Consider the following 24,821-nt stretch of genomic DNA (forward strand, 5'->3'; position numbering starts at 1 on the left):
CGAAGGATAATGTAACATGGTCATGAGTTATACAGTACGTTCTGCTTTGCCATGCACATGGATGCTGATCTCATTTGTCGCACCGAGTTGTAAACCCAGAGCCTCATAGCAAGGTTTAGGTATGTGTCATGATACTGTACATGCTTCCAAGCCTGTGTTGATCAGGGAATATGTACTAGTGGATGCATTCCAGATGTACACACGCCCTCCAGTGTGTGTTATCGTTGTGGATGAGAGTTGACTTGTCAGTTATGGCCAGCTTGGTGCACCTATATCAGTCTGTGCTTGAAGTTTGGGTGCAAGCAGTTGAGAGCAGTATGGCTGATATGTACATCGTACCTGCAGTGAGGAGGCAGCAGGTTGGCAGAATCAGCTGGCCTGGTGGGGCCATGAAGTGCGCACTCCAGGTGCCAGTGCTCGGGCCAGGGGGTTGCGATGTCAGCTTCCCTCATTGTCAGGTAACATTGCTTCACTCTATGTGCTGGCCAGTCAGATGGGAAGAGGGATAGGCTCACCTGTGCTGATTCACTACCTATATTGCGTGACTGTAAAGTATCTGTCTGCCGGAGCCAATTTCCTGTCCAGCATATCTTTTTGTGTGTGATCATTATCATCCGCATTTGCTAAGGGGGCTTCACAATCCATAGTGTCCAGAGGGCAAGGTCAGGCATCAGGATGGATCCACTAATGACCATAAGGCAGTGCCACAGTTGAGAGGGTGTGCCGTCCAGTAAATGTTCCTGGTAAATCACTTGCCGCACCCATTGCTCCGGTGAGCGAGAAATACATTGCAAGAGTGGTGCCTTCGATGTGTTGAATTTATTACTGGTAGGAAGGGTGAGTATTAGGTCAATGATTAACTCTGTGTGCTCAGCGAGATGGCATATTAGCATCACAAATTTAAAGTTATCATCGGCAATTCCTAACGTCACAAATATGCACTCTGTCATTGCAAATCATAATGTCACTTTGTCAGGCCTGACTAGAGGGATTTTAGGTCATGTTACTAATCATCATTGTGCAGTGTAGTCCACTGGTTGCTGCCCTGTGAGGGCTGGATATTAAGGCACTACCATGGCTTTTGCCTGTAGACATGACATAGTTTTTCAATGAAACATGGCATTACCTTTGCCCTAGGTTGTGTTGCGGAATGGTCACATGAAAAGTTTGTTATCACAGAGCATAAGAGATGCAGTAGGGGTGTACATTACTGTAGATTTAGGATTGGCAGTTGGAATATTATTTGTCCTTTGCAAACACTAAATTTGTAGTTTCACAGCACATGTCGTCGGTGTTGCACAATTGTTATTAGTACGGAGTGGTCTTACCAGACGTCTGTATATGTGACGGAGTAGGTGCTGAAGATGTGGAAGGTGTAAAATCATTCCATATACTTATAGCTTGTGATGGATCACTAAAAGTCTTTGTATTATGTTCAGAGCTCCAGTTACCTGTTGAAAGTATCCATTGTTGCATCACAGTCACTGTATTCTGCACAGTAATGTCAGCAGCCACATCCTATTCTAATTTGCAACTTGCATACTGTTTGTTGTTCTGAGTACTGTGGATACTGAGCAGGATTAATATGTGATACAATCGGAATCATCGAACCTTGTAAAACACTTGGTGGGCACCAAGTTATGTCTGCTGGTCCCTCCATGGTGTAGACATGCATAGACAAAGAATCTCAATACATGTAATTTATTTTACACAGCATTATACACAAACATCTTGCTACTGCAGTCTCTTGGCCTGAACTAACTATTTTGGGTGCAAACACTTCACTCTGTGCTGTCATCACTGGTCAGTGACAATCTTCGGGGCACTGTCTTCACAGCCTTATGCTTTGTTTTTCATCTATTATCAGGGTGTATACAACCCGGGAAATCTGGGAAAAGCCCAGGAATTTTTTCATCCGGGGAAAGCCAAGAAAAACCTGGGACTTTTTCAGAATTCTGGGAATTTTTCATTGTTTTTTCAGTTAAATTTTTGTAATTTTGACTGGTAAGAATTGATTCTGTAGCAAAGAATGTTACTGTATCCTGCTACTGGAGAATAATACTGCAACAATAAAATATAAATTAGAGGAAAAAAATAAAACTTTAGCTGGAAAGGAATTTCACCATTTACAACAACAAAAGACTGTGCATGCACAAATGTCTGCAAGCAGCATAAATATGTCAAAAAAGCCGTAGGCCGAAGACTATGTAATACTTCATAACAATAATCAGCTTTCTATAAGTGCGATGTCACAATTGTTTACATAGGTTTGCCAGGGGGCTTAAGTGCAAAGCGGAGTTGACTTGCGTATGAGCAGTATGAGGCCTAGGAGAAAGGCAGGCCATGGTGCGTACATCACGAAGGTAGGCCTGTGCTCACTTGTTCGCTCAACTCATCAGACAAAATGCGTTTCTACACCTGTTAACTCATGACAAGGTGTGTTCGTACAAATGAGAATTGCTTCTTCTACTGGAATCCGTTATTATGGAGTCTTACTGTTATTAGTCCTACAATGATCGGAAGTCTACAGGTCTACTTATAATTTGTTGCAGCTTTACTAGGTTACAGTAAAATTAGAATCATGCCAAAGTGATTATCAGTTGCTTAAGGCATCACTTCTTGTATGAAATGAGGACTGTTAAGTGGAAGAGCTGGGCGAGCAAGTTGTGAGGTAACGGGCGAGTTGTGGCGCTCTGAATTCCAAGTGTGGCCACGCTGGGGCCTCTCGGCGGTTCACAGCTCATCAGCAGCCGTGTGGTGCCAAACATTAGCCAGGGTCCAGGCAGGGAATTTCTTGGTGATTTTGTGTTGATGAAAGAGACTTGTATGCGGAGAGTGCCAAAGAGGGCGGACTTTGTGAAACCATCATGGGAGACATTTCACAGTTCATATAGAAATTAATAGTAGCCAGATGAATCATGATACCTCGAAAAGAAAAATCTACCTTACCATTATTTGCATGATGATTCTGATGGTGTAATCAGATTTTCAATATCTCTATTAATTTAAAGTTTAGTATCTGACAGTAAATTATACAGGTAACACCCAGCAACGAATGTCCAAAATCTAAATAGTTCATCCGATTTCATCGATCAAAGTGTCCTTAGAATGCTATTAGTGAAACCTAAGTTAGTATGAATTACAGGCATGTAACTTGAATAGTACATGAGTTATTGGAGGTCAAAGTGGCTGATTACTATCGATCGCATCAGTCCATAAGTACTCCACAGTTGCATGAGAAAATGGTAGCAGCATGCTTATAAATATATTTATTCATCTATGTCTTCGTTTGTATCTGATATATACTATTCATGAAGAAATTGGTCAAATATTTACTGTGTTTTAGAAAGCACAGAGACATTAGGCCACTGGCCTACCTTTCGTTGCTATTTCTTTGATATATGTTTATTTAATTGGTTTATGTATTTAATAATGTGTGTTAGAGTATGTTTATGGTCCAGCCGTAGAAATATTTGTTTAATTTCAAGCTATTTAAATGTAAATCCAGTATTTAGAATGTGTTTCAAAATGTTTGTGAGTGTGCGTTGGCTTGGAGACATGGCAGGAGCACTATCGCCAGTCACAGTGCTCATTACTAAGGGAAGCAACTACCAAAGCGAATGGAGGGGCAGTTGTGAACAGTGTGGCATGATGGACGGTCACACAGGATATGAGGGAGATGCGATGGGGACACACAGTCGCGGGAGAGACTTGGAGAGTGTGGAGCGGTTTGCATGTGGTCACAGGAGATAGAATTGTTTTGGAGTGCTGACTTGTGTTCTTGTGTGATTTCTGTGGCTTCTGCAGTGAAGACATAGTATGCGTTTAGAAGTGAATATTTTGTGAGCTATGTTGTTGTTCATAACTAATTACAAAAAGTAGGAATCTATTGTTTCCCTGTTATTAAACTTATATTTTGTTTAATTGCTGGACCATCGACACCAGTAAGTGTTTTGCAGAAATATACCACATTCTCAAAAGTACTTCTACTATCATACTTACCATTTGAAGTCGTTAAAAATAGTTCCTGCACATTTTATTTAATTGCAATATTTTAGTTATAAGTTTCTATGTTACATTCGCATTGCCGAGTGATAGGAACCATCGACCATTCGATTCATATGCATATTCATATTGTATACTGTAGACTCAGCAGTACTTGAGTTGTAATGTGGCAACTATGTATCCCAGCCCCTAGACAATGAAACCAGTCAAAACTTTTAATATTTCAACTCTGAGTCTGTGGGTGCATATTTGAGGGCCACCACACCTCATCATTTCATTATATTTTTGAAAGCCCGCAGAGTTCAGGCCTACCTTCGTGACGTACGTGCCACAGCCTGTCTTTCTCGTGGGCCTTGGAGCTGTTCCTTCTCCCCCTTCCTGCTACTTGAAATGTGGCTGTTGGCTGTATCGGCAGCAGCAGCAGCAAGCAGCCAGATTATAATGAGAAAAAATTTTCTCGTGCACCCTAGCTGCCAGATTTGCGCGCGTGCAGAGTTGTCTGAGTTGTGGGGAGGGGGTTAGTCTCCACCTGATCCCTGTTTGCGCTAAGTGATTTCACTGTTTCCTCTTCCTTTATAGCTCCTACGTTAAATGAAAACAAAACAGATTTCTGCGGCTGCGAGCTATCAACTGAATTATAATACATTCACGTAATTATGGAGGGCAAAAATATATTATTAGTTTCAGTTTTCTGATTTTATTTTATTTCCAAGTTATTAGCAGTCAAGCATTAATCAGCTTGCAGAACAATGAAGCTATTTTTGTCAGTTTGCCAAAGAAATGTGGGTTTATTAATCTTTCCCCTGAGGCAATCAATTTATTTGAAATGAAGTGTTTCGTTCCACGGTATTGACTAGTTCCAACTGTTCGCTGAATTTCAAGTGCATGTTTTCATCTTCTGCCATGTATGGCATTATGCCATAATACAGAACCAATATGAGATAGTACAGTACTGGTACTCCAAGAAATTACATCCCAAAAACCGCACTGAAAAGCTTAATTTCAGATGGGACCTACTTAATTGTGAATTTGGAAAAAACCAATGTGTACTTCAACAAAATTCCAATGCTTGTGGCGTATCATCTGATGTCCCTTTTCTTTTAAGGCGTAATGTAAGCTCTCTTAATGCTTTATACATACAAGCATGCAGACTTCCTACACCACTGCAGCTGCGCACATGCAATAATACTTGTTTTCTGGTGTTCTCTGGCAACTGCCAAGTCAAACCTATTTCTAACAGTCTCGAGATAGTATTGCGAATGGTGATTCAAAAAGCATTATTTTCAAAGTAAATTTCTTTTTACAAAGATGAATTATGTTACGTGTGATAAAGTGGGATGAATTTCTTAAATCACAGAGCATTTAATAACTGAACACTTTGAGAACCAGCCACTTACAAGAATTTTGAGCCCAGAAGACCAAACATTTATGTCATTATTTTAAATTTACTGGCACATTTGTGTTATGTATCTTAAAGTATAACACACGCAAAAAAAGTTCAATATTACATGTGAAAGCTTAGCTACTCTTATAGCTTATTAATCTTTGAAACCAATATTACATGTGAAAGCTTAGCTTTTCTTGTATCTATACTATTTATATTATTGTAAACCATTAACTTTTCCTCTTTGTGTATTCACACTACATAACAGTGATCTTGCTATTGGCTGACTATAAGACAGGTCCTATGCTCTGAATATCTGCTGTCACCGGCTGGCGAGATCACGTGGCATGAGATATGACTGGCTTACAAAAGGACATCACAATCTCTATTTCATTGCTCTGGAAACTAACGTGCTGTGTTTGATGCAAATTGAATTTATACTTTCATAATACAAAAATATGCAGTGTATATGTTGCTGCACATCAAAAGTCTTTCCAAAACTTCTCTCTCTCTTCTTTTCCCTCAAAAGCCTTTTCAAAACTTTTCTCCCCTGTTTTTTCTTTTTTTCTGAGAAGTTCTATGCCAGTGTATAAAATGTTAACCACTCAAAGGATTGATAAGTTTTACAGTTCCAAAGGAAAAATCTATGGGAAACCTACTGTCACTTAGCACGGAAAAAGTGAATTTTCACCTGGGAGAAAGTATAGTTCTTAAACAGCATGTTGTTGTTGTTGTTGTTGTTGATATGGTCTTCAGCCCTGAGACTGATTTGATGCAGATCTCCATGCTATTCTATCCTGTGCATGTTTCTTCATCTCCCAGTACCTACTGCAACCTACATCCTTCTGAATCTGTTTAGTGTATTAATCTCTTGGTCTCCCTCTATGATTTTGACCCTCCACGCTGCCCTCCAATACTAAATTGGTGATCCCTTGATGCCTCAGAACATGTCCTACCAACCAATCCCTTCTTCTAGTCAAGTTATGCCACAAACTTCTCTTCTCCCCAATCCTATTCAATACCTCCTCATTAGTTATGTGATCTACCCATTTAATCTTCAGCATTCTTCTGTAGCACCACATTTCGAAAACTTCTATTCTGTTCTTGTCCAAACTAGTTATCGTCCATGTTTCACTTCCATACATGGCTACGCTCCATACAAATACTTTCAGAAACGACTTCCTGACACTTAAGTCTATACTCGATGTTAACAAATTTCTCTTCTTCAGAAACGCTTTCCTTGCCATTGCCAGCCTACATTTTATATCCTCTCTACTTCGACCATCATCAGTTATTTTGCTCCCCAAATAGCAAAACTCCTTTACTGCTTTAAGTGTCTCATATCCTAATCTTAATTCCCTCAGCATCACCCGACTTAATTCAACTACATTCCATTATCCTCGTTTTGCTTTTGTTGATGTTCATCTTATATCCTCCCTTCAAGACACCATCCATTCTGTTCAACTGCTCTTCCAAGTCCTTTGCTGTCTTTAAACAGCATATCCGGGAAAAATCTGGGAATTTGTTTCCTTGCCCGCATGAACACCCTGATTATGTTGGGTTTGGGTTGTTTGGGGGAGGAGACCAGACAGTGAGGTCATCAGTCTCTTCGGATTAGGGGAGGATGTGGAAGGAAGTTGGCCGTGCCCTTTCAAAGGAACCATCCCGGCATTTGCCTGGAGTGATTTAGGGAAATCATGAAAATCCTAAATCAGGATGGCTGGACGTGGGATCGAACTGTCATTCTCCCGAATGCCAGTGCAGTGTGCTAGCCACTGTGCCATCTCGCTCGGTCGCACCTATAATGTCTCTTTCTCAGAAGTTTCTGTAAAATGACTGTATACATTGGATGGTCCCTTCCGTCTTGAACTGTTCTACTGGGTACATATATCCTGTGCATCGTCAGCTATATTGTTTCAAACTTGAGCCATAATTCCTCTACATCCTCCAGTGGTGTGCAAAAAATTTCAAGTTCTTCATTGAGGTATGACAGCACTGTTTCTTTACCTAGTTTATTCAACATATTAATCTTTCTACTTGTTTTAGTTGCCCTTTTTTACCATGACAATCACTGTTTCTACAACTAGTCCATGGTCACTGATACAAGTTTTGATGTGGGTGTCCTTAGCAGTCATATCTGTCTATTGCCATTAGATCTGTTTAGCAGTCAGATCTGTTTATTGCCGTTAGATCTAAAATATTCCCATAATTGGTGGTGTTCTGAACCATCTGTCCTAGGTAGTTTTCAGGGAAGGCATTTTGAAATGTTTCACAGGATGACTTGTCAAGCACACGAATAAAAATCTGTAATTATTCCAATTGATTGTTGGATGGTTAAAGTCTCATACAGTGAAGAAAATTTAAAAGCCAAGATTGTATTCAATATATTTATTTGTAATGACCAGTTTCAACAGTTAAATCTGTCGTCTTCTTACCTTTAAAAATCATATTGTTATTTGTTCTGTTCCATTATGACTGCATCACATGTGCCATACCGTCATAATTCAACAAGTTTTTTGAAGATCAGAAGATAACAGTCTTATCTGTTGAAATTGGTCGTCATGAATAAATAGTACTGGACGTGATCTTAGCTTTTCTTCAAAGCAATTACAGATCACTCCTTCTTATCTTTAATTATGAAGAATTTGAATCTCCTCTCATAATTACAGTATGGTTGGGGTACTTATGTGCTAGTGAACTAAAGTTTCCTCTAAAGTTTTCATGTATATTGGGAGGTGAGTATGGTGGTCGATAGAAGGTTCCAGTTATAATTTTATGCCCACCCCTGATACTAAGCATTGTCCCAATAATTTGGCATACAGTGTCAATTTCTGTCTTGGTACATTTGTGTTTCTTGTGTATTGAGACACCACACTGATTTACCATTAACCTATCCTGTTGATATACAGTTAAATTTCCCCCAAAAATTTCACTGCTGTCAAGTTCAAGTTTTTACCAGCTTTCTATACCTAGTATCATGTGACCTTCATTTCTTTTTGGGATGCTTCAAACTCAGGTGCTGACTTTTGAATGCTTCAACAGATAACAATTAGTATTTTAATACTGGGTGTATCAAAAATAATCATCCGATTTGCCATGTCTATATTTCTGAAACTAATAAACATATACAATGAATTTTGTTTTTTGATGAACGGAAAACGCAAAAAGCTTTTTCTTCATACCTTTTCATAAGTGTTCAATAGCCCCCCCTTAGGTGCATGGTATATGTCAATGCTGTATTCAAACTGTTCCCACACTGCAGCAAGCATGTTCTGAGTTCCAGCTTCTACAGCTGCTGTTATGCAATATCTCAGCTCATTCATTGTTGCTGGTACTGGAGGCACATGAACAGTCTCTTATAAACCCCCCACAAGATATAATCACATACAGTCACATCCGGTGACCTTGGAGGCCAGTAATGTAAGGCTGAATCATTTGGTCTAGGGTGACCAATCCATCGTTCAGTAATCCTTTGATTTAAAAATTCCTGCTTCCAGATGCCATTGTGGCAGTGCCCCACCCTGTTGACAAAAGAAGTCATTCAAATCAGTCTCAAATTGTGGGAAAGAAAGTTCTCAACCATATCGAGATATGTGCTTCCTTTAGCAGTGTTATTGGCAAAGAAAAATGAACCATAGATCTTTCCCCATGAAACTACATGAAACACATTAAATTTTGGAGAGTTCCTCTCATGTTGTACAACTTCGTGTGGTTGTTCTGTACCCCATTTTCTCACATTATGATTGTTTACCTTTCCATTTAAATGGAATATTGACTCGTCACTAAACTTCACATAGAGCTTGCAGTAGCTGAATTTTATATGGTTTCATGTATAAATGTGGAAGCAACACACGCCAGATGGACATTGGGGGCATGTTGAGCTGTCAAGCTCCATGATGAACAGATTTCTGCGGACTCCTTGTGAAACTATGGCAGATGAGTTTGACGTCTGTGTCAGACACTCGGGGATGGCCTGGTGATTTGCCTTTACACAAACAACCTGTTTCTCAGAATTGTTCATGCAATCGTCTAATGCTCTGTGCTGTAGAGGATCCACACCATACCTAGTATAAAAGTCATGCTTAACAGTTGTTACTGACTTGCACTCCACAAAATGTAGAACACAAAATGCTTTCTGTTGTCCCAACACAATTTTTACTAGAACTGAAGTGGGTGCACACTGCTGCTACCTAGCAGGAACTGTGCAAAACTTGAGAGTTTGCTCTTTCCAACAGTATGTTGTTCATGCACATATCTCAAGTAACATAATAATTACGATTTTTTTAAATTGGGTGATTCTTATTGATGTACCTTGTATTATTATTTCTTTGGATCTTACACTGATACTTCCAGGTCTCCTATAGCTATTGTTATCTGGACTGGATGGAGGGTTGACTAATGTAAAAATACCTTGTGTGCACCCTACACACAATCAGCTACCTGTGTAACAGCCTCTGATGTGCAGTGCACACCTCCCATTTAGGGGGTCTTCCGTATCTCAGCCCTGTACCACAAGCCTAGGAAATCACAGTCCAGCTTGGCACAGAACCTTCTCAGTCTCTGGTTTGCACCTTCCACTTCACTCAAAATCAAGTGCCATGATGTGTTCTGGGTACTGCAGATTGTGAGCTTCATTGAAACTCTGTGAGCAAGGCTGGTATTGTCAACCTTCTGTCATTCAGTGGAATGATCTGAGTATGATATCGAGTCCAGACAACAGGCATTGTTAACCCCAACATGTGCCACGGTCTGCAGTTTGTTAAACCCTGTTCCTTCAGTGGTTGTTGGGGTAGCCTCTTCAACATATTGAGTGAGGCATCCAGGCATACACACTCAGTGGACATGGTGTTCCTTCCCATTTCTTGCTGCCTCTTCCCTAAGGGGTACCATTATTTGCCATGTGTTCAAACTGTTGATGGTTAGTGGATCGTTATGCTTTTTTGCTTGCCTCCCTTGACATAGGACTAATCACACATTGACATACCATTCACAGTCAAGTGGATGAGTAGTGATAGATTCTGTATTCCTGCAGAAGAATCAGTATCTGCAGGAGATTATAGTACTTGAAGTATTGTTGCTATCTCTGGTAAATGACTCTTGGGTGCCCTTCCAACACACCCATTTACAACAACTCCTATTTGCTTGAGCAGCAGTGTCCATTATTATGTATGTTACTTTTAGCAAATGTTACATTAATAATAAATGAATCTGCATGTCCAACAGTTTCATAACCATGACCTAAATTTATACTATTTTCTTGAATATGGAGTAACATTTTTAGCATTCCCAAAATGTTCAAAAACTAATTCATTTATTCCTGCACTACATTAATTTTGATTGTTTTTTCTCTTGTTACATTATAGTGACAGGTATTTCTTTCTCTTTCTGTACAGAGTACTACACCTTGCAATAACCCTTGTGATTCAGTATTTTCTGATGAGAGATTTGGAGAAACTCACAGGTCCCCTACGAATAGCTATCATATATTTGGGTTCAGGCATGGCTGGAAACCTGGCAAGTGCCATTTTTGTACCCTACCGAGCAGAGGTAAGTTCAGTATATTGTAAAAATTAGTAATTACGTTTGTTTGTGTGACCATCTTCCACACCAGCTGTTAACATCTATTATTATAGGTTATTTGTCTTCAGCTGACAGCAATGTAATTAAAAAGAATTACACCAGATGCATTTCACTTTTATTTATAAAGCATCTTCTGTGGGATTCTGTAAATTGGATACATACGTTTGTAGATTTATTCTTTGATTCTTTTAGGTTAAAAATAGCGTTTTCTTTATGAAGTTAATCTGTAAGCTACTTGCGGTGTTTCTTTACACAGTCTGCACCTTCCCCTCCTGTTAGCAGTGGCTGATGTCGACAGGCTTCATTTCACATTTGCAGGTTTTGGCATTTTGCATGATTTCCTGCACTACAGTATTTATAATTGACTTTCTTAACTGTTTTTGATTCATCACTGCTGAAGTGTTTAGGCCTATTTGTTTGTTTTTGTTCATGTTGTGAGTGTTGCCAACCTATGAAATGATTTTGTGCGTGTGTGTGTGTGTGTGTGTGTGTGTGTGTGTGTGTGTGTGTGAGGGAGAGAGAGAGAGAGAGAGATTTAGTGAAAATGTCTTGTATGAGGATAGAGATGTGAGAGTTGTTGGGTAAGATTAGATTAGATTATATTAGATTTACTATCATTCCAATTGATCCGTAGTGAGGAGGTCTTCCAGGATGTAGAACATGTCAGAAAAACAACAATACATGACAAATATTTACAACTCAAACAAATAAGCTAATGTCCCATTCCACAGGTCCCAAGTGGCATGGTCATCATTTTTTAATGTACGCTATATGAAAGAATCATTTTACAAATACTAATGCACTGAATTTAAAATAAAAAAGTTTCTTTTTAATTTATTTATAAGGTAGTAAATGTGTAATACAACTAATAAATACTTATTTACAATGAACACATTACTGCACTGAACTGGTGCTGAAGTTAGATTGTACTTAGACACACACACACACACACACACACATTCTTATTTACAATGAACGTATTACTGCACTGAAATTGTGCAGAAGTTATATTGTATATATATAGAAATCAGTTGATTCTACTAAGAAATTCATCAACGGAGTAGAAGGAGTTGGCCACCAATAAATCCTTTAGGCACCAATAAATCCTTTAGGATAAATGGATAAAAGGTGCCTGTGGTTATATTTGTACTTTAAATGTTATATTAAGTAGTCAATCAGTTTAAGAGTGTGTGGTTAACCAAGTTGATCTGATCTTTTATGAGTTGTTTCTTATCTGTTATGGTTTTTTAGATGTGGTAGTTTTCTTGTAATGTGAGGTGGTGTTTTTTGTTGTTGTTTATCCTTATGATTTCCATATTTGTGCCTCTGGTTGTAATTTTATGTTGGTATTGGTGTAAGTGTTCTGCAAAAGTTGAATGATTTGTCCTATACTTCCATGCTCTTACATGTTCTTTGTATCTGGTGTCAAATGTCCTGCTGGTTTGACCTATCTATCTTCCATCACATGTATTGCATTTCAGTTGGTATATTCCTGATTTCTGATACAGACCAGTTTTTCCTATTGTTTTTGCAAAGTATTTCTGAAACAATGAATACAAAGAGAACTTAGTAACAAAGTTGAACAATAAAATCAAGAAATAGAAAAGAACAAACACCCAACTGTCACCAACACAAGCACAAAATCACACACAAGGAAATACACAAATACAAGAACAGAAACAGCACAATGTGTGAAAGAAACAGATGGTAAAAGATGGTACACAATGACTTACAACCACAAATACACACACAGAATATCCAATACTTCCAAAAAACAAGGCATTTACCACTACCTCCCAAATCTATCCCATAATCACTGTCCAGGCCATCCCTCTCATCCTTGCCCCCCCCCCCCCCCCCTCTACCCCATCCCCATTCTTGGGGGGGGGGGGGGGGGGGGGAACCACCCAACACCTCTCATGTCTCTATCTACATATAAGACACTTTCACTAACTCCCTCCCCCCTCCCTCTCTCTCTCTCTCTCTCTCTCACTCACTCACACACACACACGCACACACATACAAAATAATTTCATAGGTTGGCAACACTCACAACAAACGAATAGGAATAAACACTGCAGCAGTGATGAATCAAAAACAGTTAAGAAAGTCATTTATAAGTAGTGCAGCACAGGAAATAAGGCAAAATACCAAAAACTGCAGATGTGAAATGAAGCCTGTTGACATCAGCCACTGCTAACAAGAGGGGAAGGTGCAGACTATGTAAAGAAACACCGTAAGTAGCTTACAGACTAACTTCAAAAGAAAGCACTGTTTTTAACCAAGAAGAATCAAAAAATAAATGTACAAATGTATGTATCCAATTTACAGAATGCCACAGAAGATGCTTTAGGAATTAAAGCAAAATGCTTCTGGTGTAATTCTATTTAATTACATTGCAGTTAGCTCAAGACAGATAACCTATAATAACACGTAGTAATTTAGTGCTTATTAGTGTTAACAGTTTACCAATGCAGCAGTCAAAAGTAAAGGTGGCACTTACATTCCCAGAAGTATTTGAATTCAAAGATAAAACAGAAACACACTACACATTTTATTTCCAGAACAATAACCCTACCCAGTAACATAAGTAATGTAAAGTTACACACTGTATATATCTTTGAATCTGATGCATCACATGGAAGAGTGAATGCAGTGTTATTGGAAGGAGCATAACATGGACTAATTTCTCAAGAGCTAATGACACAGAAGTGTTTGCACATGCATATGAAACATTTTATAGTACAGTGGTTAATAGAAAAATTATGTTTCTTTCACTTTTTATGTTAAACTGTTGATAAAACATCAAACGCTGTTTTTAAACAAAATGTTTATATAAATCCCACAAAAGTATGACAGCACTGGAAGAATATGTCAAAACCTTCAAAGCACTCCCAACTCCACTCTGTAGTGAATTAAGAAAGTTTCTGTGATGACAACTGACAACCTTCGAAGATTAATAATGCACACTGTATGCATCTTCCTAACAACACTGAATAAATACTGATACTGATATTTCCACAGTCTTCCACACACACACACACCTGTAACTTTGCACAGTAGGAACTGAGGATTCATCAACAGCTGCTACTTCTTTCAGAAGTCAGTCTAACAACACAAGTGTTAGAAAGCTTTGCTTGCAGTCATGTATTCTGCCTCCATTGAAGAAAGAGCTTTAATTTACATTTACTCTTAATTGGTCATCCATGAAACTTGAGTAGAATGCCACTTGTTGATCATTTGTGCCTCTGTCTCCACCATGATCATCATCACTAGAAACTTCAATATTGCAGTAGTCATCCTTCTCAATCTTACTGCCATCTGCAGGGCCTAATAATTGATTTAAGATACCTGTGTACTATATTTGTTTGAGCAATGGAAAATGTGTCTGTATTGGTGAATCTTTAACTCTTGATGTGACATTAACTAAGTATGACAAATCTGGTCTTGCACCTTGTGTTAAATACATCAAACTTCCAACTGCTGTCTTCCTCAGTAGTTTAGTATTATTAAAAGAAGATTATGCACCTTGTTTCCATCCTGGCTCAATGAATAAAGATAATGGTTTTCCACTCTAACATTCTCTTCACATATTCGTACTGATTAATTTGAATACAGTTGTCGAATTTGTTGATTTACAAGTCCATAATGTAATCTATCTTTTCTACAGTGATCTGAAAATGTTTACTCCGCTACTCAATAAATTAGTTATTGCATCAATAGAGCCCATAGCCAGTCCATTGTCAACATAGAACATCAGTACCAAGTTTTCACCATAAAACATATATGGATCTGAACAGTTAGGTCATAAATTACTTTCAGCATTTTGAGGCTTGCTTTAAACCATACAAGCTCTTCAGTAATTTGTATACATGTTGTGTACCATCGGCAAAGCCTCTGGTTGGTCCATGTAGATTTCATCTTCAAAGTACCATTGAGAAATGCTGTCCTTAGATACACCAATCATGTTGAATCACAACATTCAACAGGGCTCTCATTGGCTCAAATCTTGCTACAGGGTTAAATGTGTAAACATAATGTACTCCAGAATGTTGGGTATAACATGTTGCCACCAAATGAGCCTTATATCAAACCATTTCATTATTTGAATTTAATTTTGTAGGAAAAAAAACCCATCAATTTTCAGTCATCTCATTTGCTTCAGTTTTGTCAACTAGTTTCCATGTTTTATTCTTCTTCAGAGCACGAGGTCTTCCTCCATTGCTTTCTTCCATTCTTCAGAATAGCCTGACTGCACTACTGCTTTATAATTTCTTGACATTTCACAAAGTAGCATCATTCTTGATTGATGGGTTGAATCTTTGCGGTAACATGATGGTTTCTTCAAGTTTCACTGTACATGTAAATTGTGGATTCCTGTGTCTTTATTTATTGCTTCCAAGTTGGTCTCAGCTTGTCCCTCAGTGTTGTACAAAGAACTACTAACCATTTCTTCACTTACAGTTACATCATGGGTCATACAATATCATTAACCATCCCCTTCACAATCAACATTTTCACATTCAGTTTCTGTAACATCTTCCCTTTCATATATATCTGAATTATCAATAACCCTTGCAGTCTCCTGTGTAAGAGGTTTCTTAATTGTTTCCAGTTCAATTTTATCTCTCTGCAGACACGCAAATACATTTTTATTTTATTTTATTTTATTTTTTTCCTCTTTCCAGGAAAGTAAACATGGTACCTCCATGTAGCACCCCATACCAAACATCACCAAATTATCGAAATGACCTTCTTTCTTAAGAAATATGTCAATTGGAGTTTTATTTTCATTTTTGTGGGACCAGTTCAACTCGGAATGTACATTGCAGCCGAAACTGTCTCACCCTTCAATGCTTTTAGTAGTTATTCAGCAGAGCTGAGCAGAGCCAAGAATATGCCATTTTGCGAACTATTCTATTTTTCCTCTCAGCAACTCCGTTCTGCTGAGGAAGTATATGCCACAGTAATTGAATGTTTCAGTCAAACTGATTCAGCAGACTTGTGTACATCTTTATTATGAAACAACTTACCATTGTTTGTATGTAATACTTTCACAGAAACTTCAGATTGAGACTTAATCATTTTAATAAACAGTAATGACTTTCCTTTAATTTCATCTCTATCTTCTCAAAAGATACATTACCCTGAAACTGGAAAAATCATCCATAAAAACAACAAAACATGAGTGAATCATTTTCTTCCATCCATCCACAAATTTCTGCATAAACTCCTCGTTTAGTGTGCACTCTCTCACCATTCGCCAGCTGATGATGTTTACCACAGGTGCACTCCTCACAAGAGCTGACATCAGTTGTCTCTATATCACAATCCTTAAAAAGTGGTGCACATAGAATTTATTTTAATGATCCATTTTTTCATGCCATGACTGTAAAGTATCATCAGTTTTAGCAATAACATAAGACTTTTCTTGATGAACTACTTCCACAGCCAAACAATAAAGCTCATTTTGCCACTGGATTTGAAAACTACCCACAATTTGTCATCATTTTCAATTATTTGATTTATTTCTTTCTGTGGAGCTTTCTTAACATAAAACAAGTTACAAGACCACTTGGGCAAAACCAAAGTCTTCAAAATATTGCTCTGTTAATTGAAAACATGTAAATCCATTTGACCTGCACCAAGTACCTCAATTTTTAAATCATTTTAGGATTTCAAATGGTTCTTATATAGTGTACTAGTCACACTGATTTGTTATGTGAAGTGTTTCACCACTGTCAATGTACCACTCATCACAGTCCAGTTTGTTTGAATCTACAGAAAAATTGTCATTCTCACCATTAAAACTTCCTTTTCAATTTTTGAAGTTTCTGTCTGGTTATGACTTCTTGAACTTCCCACTGATGTTACCCTAGTTGATAACATAATATAGTCCTTTCTTTTGTCTATGCTAGTAGTTTTACTTGATGATGGCCCTTTTTCACAAATTCAAAAAATCAAAACTACTTAAAAGTTTTGATGGTGACCTACTTTGCACATGAAAATCATTTTCTATCTTCATCCCATTTATAATAATAAATTTTTGATATAATAGCTTTAGATGAAGTTTGACTGCACCTAACCTTCATTTTCAGTGTAGTTTCTGTAGCAACACTTTCATCATCATGAGCTGTTATTCTCAGTTCATAATGTAAACACCATTTTTGTAACTTATTCCATGTTTCCTCTTCAGGACATAAATTGTGCCATGTATTATGCAGACAGTTTAATGTGGCAGCCTTAGGTGAGTGTGTTCTGACCTATAGATGTGTAAGATACTGATAGAAGTCAGGCCAGAAGTACAACATTCACTGCACTGCCAACCTCAGCAAACTATTGCACTGTAGCCATTATCAAATGCTTTGTGTACTCCACTTTGCTCTGTGCTGTGTGTTGCTCACTTTCTTTTCTTATTTTGAAATAAGTGAAGAGACCATTCCTGTTATGCCATGGGCTTTGATTACAAACACTGCAACACAAGAAGGGATTGGCAGTCACTGTGACCGTTACGTCACTTCTGTTGTCACAGGATCACAGAACATGGAAGTAAGCTTCCAGCCCTGCAAGGGGGAGGTGGGGCTGGTTGGCTAGTTCCCCACAAAGATGATGTAACTTACCAAACCAAAAGCGTTGGTATGTTGATAGACACACAAACAAACACGCACACACACACACACACACACACACACACACACACACACACACACAGATATAGACACAAGCAGATCTGTTGGAGCACTGCTGCATGTCTGCTTGTGTCTATATATGTGCAGATGGATATGTGTGTGTGTGCGAGTGTATACCTGTTCTTTTTTCCCCTAAGGTAAGTCTTTCCGCTCCCGGGATTGGAATGACTCCTTACCCCCTCTCTTAAAATCCACATCCTGTCGTCTTTCCCTCTCTTTCCCTCTTTCCTGATGAAGCAATCATGTGTTGCGAAAGCTTGAATTTTGTGTCTGTGTTTGTGTTTGTTTGTGTGTTTATCAACATACCAACACTTTCGTTTGGTAAGTTACATCATCTTTGTTTTTAGACATATTTTTCCCACGTGGAATGTTTCCCTCTATTATATTATGGCAGTAATAATGGCACATGTTTAGTGCCATTATTACTTATCTCTTATTGTAAGTAGTAGTCCATAATATGCATTAGGCTTATATTCTCAACCGTGCTCTGTGATCTGGGAGCTGAGCTTGGGATCTGTTGCTTATGAGCTGGACTGAGGCATGCCAACTGCCGTGTTGCACGTGCTCTCCAGACTGAGTTCAGGCTGCTTGATGTCAGTGTGCTGTGCGCAATACAATGGTGCTTGGGCTCACAGTCAGCAAAATTTGGGAGGCTCTACAAATTGTGTTTATATTTGTATATAAGCCACAAGGTTCGCACTACATATTATAAGTGTTATCTGACAGATATCAGTGGCATTTGTGTTGTGTGGAGAAGAAGGCCGATGATGAGAAGTTAAATGCCTTGATACATAAATGTCAAATGGCGAAAGCAGTGTCAAAAGATGTGTGACTGCTGACTGTGGTTCTGCAAGAACATGGTCTGTCAATTCTAGTGCAGATGGCGGTAAACTTACATTTACAGTGATAGGAGTAAATTTGCACTTACAGAGACACCAGGTGTAAAAATACATTTTTCAGATACTCGGAATCCACTTGGTATTTTCGCATTATTTTATGTTGACAATGATGACCAATGAGACCAACAAAATATGTGCTGAACCATTTGTAAGTTCCCATGCAGACACACACAAACAATGATTGCATGTGCACAAATGGGTACCAACAAACAATGAAGAATTTTATTCTTTGTTCACAATGTTATTCCTACAAGGTATTGTTCAGAAACCTGAATGTATTACTCAAGGAAAGAAATTCTTGAAACACAGATTTTACAAAAAGTAGTGTACCATATTATGCATGAACTCCTTCAATAAAATACTTCATTTGACTCTCAAAATGAATCACAATTAATTTGTTTATTTTCAAAATCACACTGCTGCTGAAAAAACTTTTAGTTGTTGGCAACTGATAATCACAACAATCACTTGACTGGAGCAAAGTGTGGCAGAACTGGTCAGATTATGTTGCCCCACAAGAAAGTGCTGCAAAACACAGGAATAATTACAAGGGTGAGAACAGACGGCTGTGTGCACAAATGCCTGCACAGCAGTGCAACAGCAGCAGGTAATAGTTTGACGATGGCCACTACTTGGCAGAACATCCTGTCAGGAGGTTAATGTGTTTTGAGCTGTATACTACTCTCGGTTCACTCACTGCATATAGTGCTGGTAACTGGAGCTGGTGTTACGAATTTCATTTTCATTGTTGTGCCCAGTTCTAGTAGTAGTAAGTTTCAGCTTGGATGAATGGAAGACAAATTATTTAAAACTGAGATGACTAAACTAACAGTTGTCATATATATAATAAAAAAATTATTTTCTGTAATTAAAAGGAGCTTCTTTCTGTTTTGTTTTCAGGTGGGTCCTGCTGGTGCACAATTTGGACTTCTTGCGTGCCTCATTGTAGAGGTGCTTAATGTGTGGCAGATGTTACGCCATCCAGATCACGCTCTTTTGAAGCTGCTTTGTATCACATTGGTACTTTTTGTTTTTGGCCTGCTTCCTTGGGTCGACAACTATGCACACTTGTTTGGGTTCATATTCGGCTTTCTCTTGTCATATGCATTGCTACCGTTTGTTTCATTTGGGGAGTATGATCGTCATAAGAAAGTAGCCCTCATCTGGGTCTGCCTGCTTTCAGCAGCCTTCTTGTTTGCAGCTCTTATTGTGCTGTTTTATATTGTCCCTGTTTATGACTGTGAAGTATGTACTTATTTCAACTGCCTCCCAATCACTCGGGACTTCTGCTCCAGCCAGAACATCAACTTCAAACGTGAAGAACCTGTGGTATGACAAATGTGGCAACGGTTGGGAGGAACCGTTATTTTCATCAGGCTCCTGTCAGCTGGGTTACAAATGCTTTCTTGTGGGAAGTACACTGATTTCCAAACAAATGTGGACAGTTGGAAACGAGACTACAAAAACAGTCAGATGAGCTCCTGTACTGATGCTTTTATGCCATCTGAGACTGACTGCCACATGAATACTGTTTTACTTGGACTAAATTCCTACAAAATGATAACTGCAGTTTTCCTTCCAACTATGTTTCACAAGAATTACAGCCTGTTTTTTCAAAAGTGTATGTTATGAGTGCTGATCTTTGCCTTTGAGTGATTGTTTTATACTACCATCATTGCCGGATTTATAATGTGCCAGATGTTTAACTCTGAAGCTTTAATGCTTTCTGAAAATACTGTTCATTACATATAATAGAAGTGTTTAGTGTGGAACTCAAAATACATGAAGACAATATACTAATAAAAAACTGTAACGACAGACTTCTGCATCTGTGGCTTAAAAAACTGATAAGATGCACTTGTTCTCTGTTATGAAGTCTGTCAGTGTTAATAGGAACATGTCAGAGAAATAAAACTTCACATTGTGTTTCTAATACCAGTGGGGGTAAGAGTGGTACAAACTGTTTTTAGGAAAGAGAATGTGCCAACTTTCAAACTGAAATGATGTAAGAGATAACCTGTGAGATTTGTTAAGTGAAGAAAACTTTTGTAAACTGTAATAATTGTTTCAGCTGCTTTATATTTATGATTATCTTTCTATCAACACTATTTTATTTAAACCTAGGGATGAGACAGAGATAAATGTACAGAACATAATACTGGTGAAACATGTGTCAAAACTTTGCATTCCACTGTGAGAATTCTTGTTTTATTACCCATATTTATCCAGTATATAGCCATTTTACTCATTAAGTGTACGTTGAACATATTCATTTTAATAGAATGCCTCATCCCTGGGAAGACGAGTTATTTTTTATATTTTTGGGGCATTAATCAAAAATATTTTTTTTGGTGATTTTTCATTTACAAATTAATGCCACATCATAAATTAAATTATATTTGTTATTTTTGTGAGTTAATGATAATATTTGCTCTGAAATCTCTACAAGCAGGATATAATTAAAATCTCTTTTTGTTTGAGTCTCAAAAGTCATCACTCTCACCAGTATCCACCCCATAGTGAACGATTTCACACGTTAAGGCTCTAGGATGTGACAGAAGGCAGGACTGTGGAATGACTCCTTTTATATGTAACGAAAAAATCGCAAAAATGATTGCAACATTGTTTTACAATGTCTTCAGTCTTTTATAAAAAAATCTACAAAAGTGATATAAAAAATAAAGCTACACACAAGTGTCTGTATAGAAACTGAAAATATATAGAAAGACTCATCATGTACAGTTTGTGATATTTTTTCCATCATATATAAATAAATATAAATATATATATATATTATAAACAAATCATCCAAAATGCTTTTTTGAGCATGTGATAAACAATTTTTTAATCACTCCATCACACTGCAAGACTTCATGTTGAAATGAAATGGTATGATATGAAAGTGATGTAAGTTGGTCATTGGCATGTTGAGGAATCTGTGTATGAGTCAGCTCAGCATTATACAGCATGGGGTATGTGTCTTCCGTTAGTATGTAAAAAATCTTTTTGAATGGCTTTTTTTTATAATAATGGAAGATGAATGTGTGCTTTTACTCACAAATTCCATTAATTACTCATCACATATTCTATTTACCCATCATTCTCAGTTTTGTTTGATGAGACTGAAGTGTGCACTTGCCTTCTGTACTAATGGCAACAAAAGTAAGAGTAATAATAATAACAATAATAATTATAATTATGATAATTACAACAATAGTAATAATGTTTATTTAGTTTAAAACTTGTTGAAGAAAACTCTGTGCTGTTTTTTTGGGACTTCCTCGCAAGCTTCCAAATAAGAACATGCCTGATGCTCTCCTTAAAAATTTATTTGTCAGCCTTAAAGTTTAAAGTTTCTTTTCCCTAGGGAAACAAGTTTTGAAACATTAATTCATATATGTAATGTCATTACATCTTAAAATCATTTATATCTTTTAATTAATGTTTTCTTTTGTTACATGTTTGAAAATTGTATACATACATAAAACATTGCAATGGAACTGGAAAAACCTTCATACTAAAATGTGTTTTCATATTGAGCTGTATGTTTCGATATGCAATATTTGAGCCTGCAGGTTGAAGCTTAGTTGGTATTTCTACATCTACATTTTCATTGTGTAATGTTCAGTTTCACATTACCAACAATCCTATTTCTAATCAATACCCATAGAACATGATTTATGTGATTATCGCATGTCTCGAACCAGTCTTAGGACTAGAGACCACAACAGTTATTTAACTGTTTTCATTTTTTATTATTTATTTATTTATTTTTTAATGAGACATTGTTTTATCATATGTCCTCAAGATCTCAGTTTCAGGAACTTAAGTTTCCATGCACAATCTGTTTAAATTTATTTATAGAGGCTTAATATTTTAAGGCCAAATGACCTTTCACTAGTCTGTGCCCATGTACTAAATGCATATTTGTGGATGGTCTGTTGTATAGTAAAAATTTATGCTTGATCTGAATTTTAAGTGATCATCAGTACCATACATTAACCTCTGAATATGGATTTTGTCATACTACAGGGCAATTATACATTATTGTGCCGGTGTTGCTCAAACAATGAAGTACTTTCAGGTTTAATGGAGCATTTTCTTCCCATCAGAATTTAGTATTTTCTTTCATTGAAATGGCTGCATCTCTTGAAAGTAATTGAGATGGTGAATGCCTGCTTGTCTTCTCTCATTCTTATTCTTAATATCTGATGAATGATCACAGTGTTAGGAAGAATCCAAACATACTTACGTAAATAATGAAGGTTTTCCCAAAGCCACAATTCTGTACAAAGGTAATGATGTATACTAAAGGATGACATTCAGCTGTTGATTATCTGTGGATCTTATATATTCTCTGTATTTGTGTCAGAAATATTATTATTATTGTTATATTAATTAATTTTCTGAAGCTTTTTTGAAACTGATAGCAAACACCATACAAATCTCTTGACCTTAAGCCTTGTGTTGTGAAAATTTCACACATGCCCCTTGCTGTAGATCAATGAAATTAACAGTACTCCTCAAGAAATCTCAGGGGATGTCTGCATAGTAAAATTCATTTACAAAATTATCCATGATGTTATACAACTTACGGATGGTGTTCAGATTTCATTTGTATACAGCCATGCAAAGTTACCCTGGAACAGTTCAGTCTGATGTTATTTTGCCATTTAAGGCAGTAAGTTTTGTTTCTACTTCAAAGTTAATTTTTCATTCAGGTCAGATTTTAATTTGGATTTGACATTGCTAAATATATAACACTCCTGAGATTTCCCATATGTATTGAAACAGTAAGAACATTTAAATAGTATTCTAATCTTAAAATATGTAATGTGTTTGTGCAACATACTTATCAGATGATATTTCTGTACAATAACATTTACATGTGACCAAATATATTTTGAAACTGAAGTAACCTTGAAATATGTTTCCATAATTATTAACATGAACACCTGGAAATGGCTGTACTTCCTGAAACTATGAAGTGCAGGTTTTCAATTTCCAAAACCAAATGCTTTTAGCTTTTTCTTTTTAATAATGTGGTTCATCATGTGAAAAAAATAACTTAATTTTAATTTGTCTCATATTCCACGTATGTATGGGAATATGTCACATTAATTTATTGGGATTGAGTAGAATCAGAGCTGGTCACTGAAAGTATGTTTAGAAATATGAGCATGTTTCAGGTCATCATTAAGACTGATGAGAATATTTGGCAATTCTGCAGTTAAACAACAAAATGTAATATGCTTTATGTTCTCCATTATTGTTCATAATATGAAATGAACATGAGAAGAACTTTTATTATACTGGAAGTTTATGTGTAATTGTGATTTTTTCCCTCCCCAACCTAGATTTTTATATGAGAAGATAAACAGATGGGGTAATTTTTGTGTAAGAATAAAGTAAATCATTAATATAGCAAACTGGATTGTGTATTTCTGTCCAGATTTTACATTATTAGTCAGGTGCTATGCAGACATACATAATGTCACCTCACACTATTAATTATCATAATTTTTTAGCTCTGTGTGCAGGAGTCTTACACTGGTGAGACAGTTACATTTATACTTTGTTTCCTCATTTCTTCCTCTCACATGGGCCACTCTGACATTCTCATTGTAGTCACATTTATGAATCCTAACACAATTTGTGCTCTGCAACCCCCATTTTTCTGTGCACACACTTCATATTTACATGGACCAGTCACATTAATGCGACTATCACCTCTTTCAACATCAACATGCAATAATAACTCAGACAGCAGCACTAACAGAGGAAGGTATGTTAATTGTGTTGGGGGGATGCAGAAAACAATACAGTCTTTATCGTAATATGAAAACAGAGTGATTTATCAGACACTCAGAGGGCAGGATCATTTGCTTTCAGGCCAAGACTGGAAGCATTTCCAAAATGGCTAAGTCTGTCACATGCTGTCATGATTTAAGTATACCGCATATGGCAAAATGCTGCTATCCAAATCCTGCACCAAGGCAACTGTGGTGCATCATTGGCTGTAGATGACAGGCATGAATGATGGCTGTGGAGATGTGTATGGGCAAATAGACATGCAAAATGTCTGAGCAATCAACCACCCAGATGAATGAAGGGGTTCCCAACAGTGTCTCCTCAATGACTGTTCAGTGAACATTGCTGTGTATGGGCCTCTGGAGCAGGCAGCACCCATGCTGACTGCTATCTATCAGTGACAAAGGTTTGAATTTGCACACCAGTATCACAACAGGATGTCCACTGACTGGT

General features: G+C 37.4%; 1 protein-coding gene across 1 annotated transcript in view; it reads left to right on the forward strand.

The window, feature by feature from the left end:
- The window catches only part of LOC124595118 (inactive rhomboid protein 1), a 138,106-nt gene extending 114,449 nt beyond the window's left edge, over window positions 1-23,657 (forward strand). Inside the window, exons 11-12 of the mRNA XM_047133715.1 lie at window positions 10,783-10,936; window positions 19,458-23,657. Coding sequence (XP_046989671.1) covers window positions 10,783-10,936; window positions 19,458-19,892 — 589 coding nt within the window. The 3' untranslated portion in view covers window positions 19,893-23,657. The remainder of the gene's footprint in view (window positions 1-10,782; window positions 10,937-19,457) is intronic.
- The last annotated feature ends 1,164 nt before the right edge of the window (window positions 23,658-24,821 follow it).

This window comes from Schistocerca americana, chromosome 2 (assembly GCF_021461395.2).
Source record: "Schistocerca americana isolate TAMUIC-IGC-003095 chromosome 2, iqSchAmer2.1, whole genome shotgun sequence".
In the NCBI taxonomy this organism is placed as follows: Eukaryota; Metazoa; Arthropoda; class Insecta; order Orthoptera; family Acrididae; genus Schistocerca; species Schistocerca americana.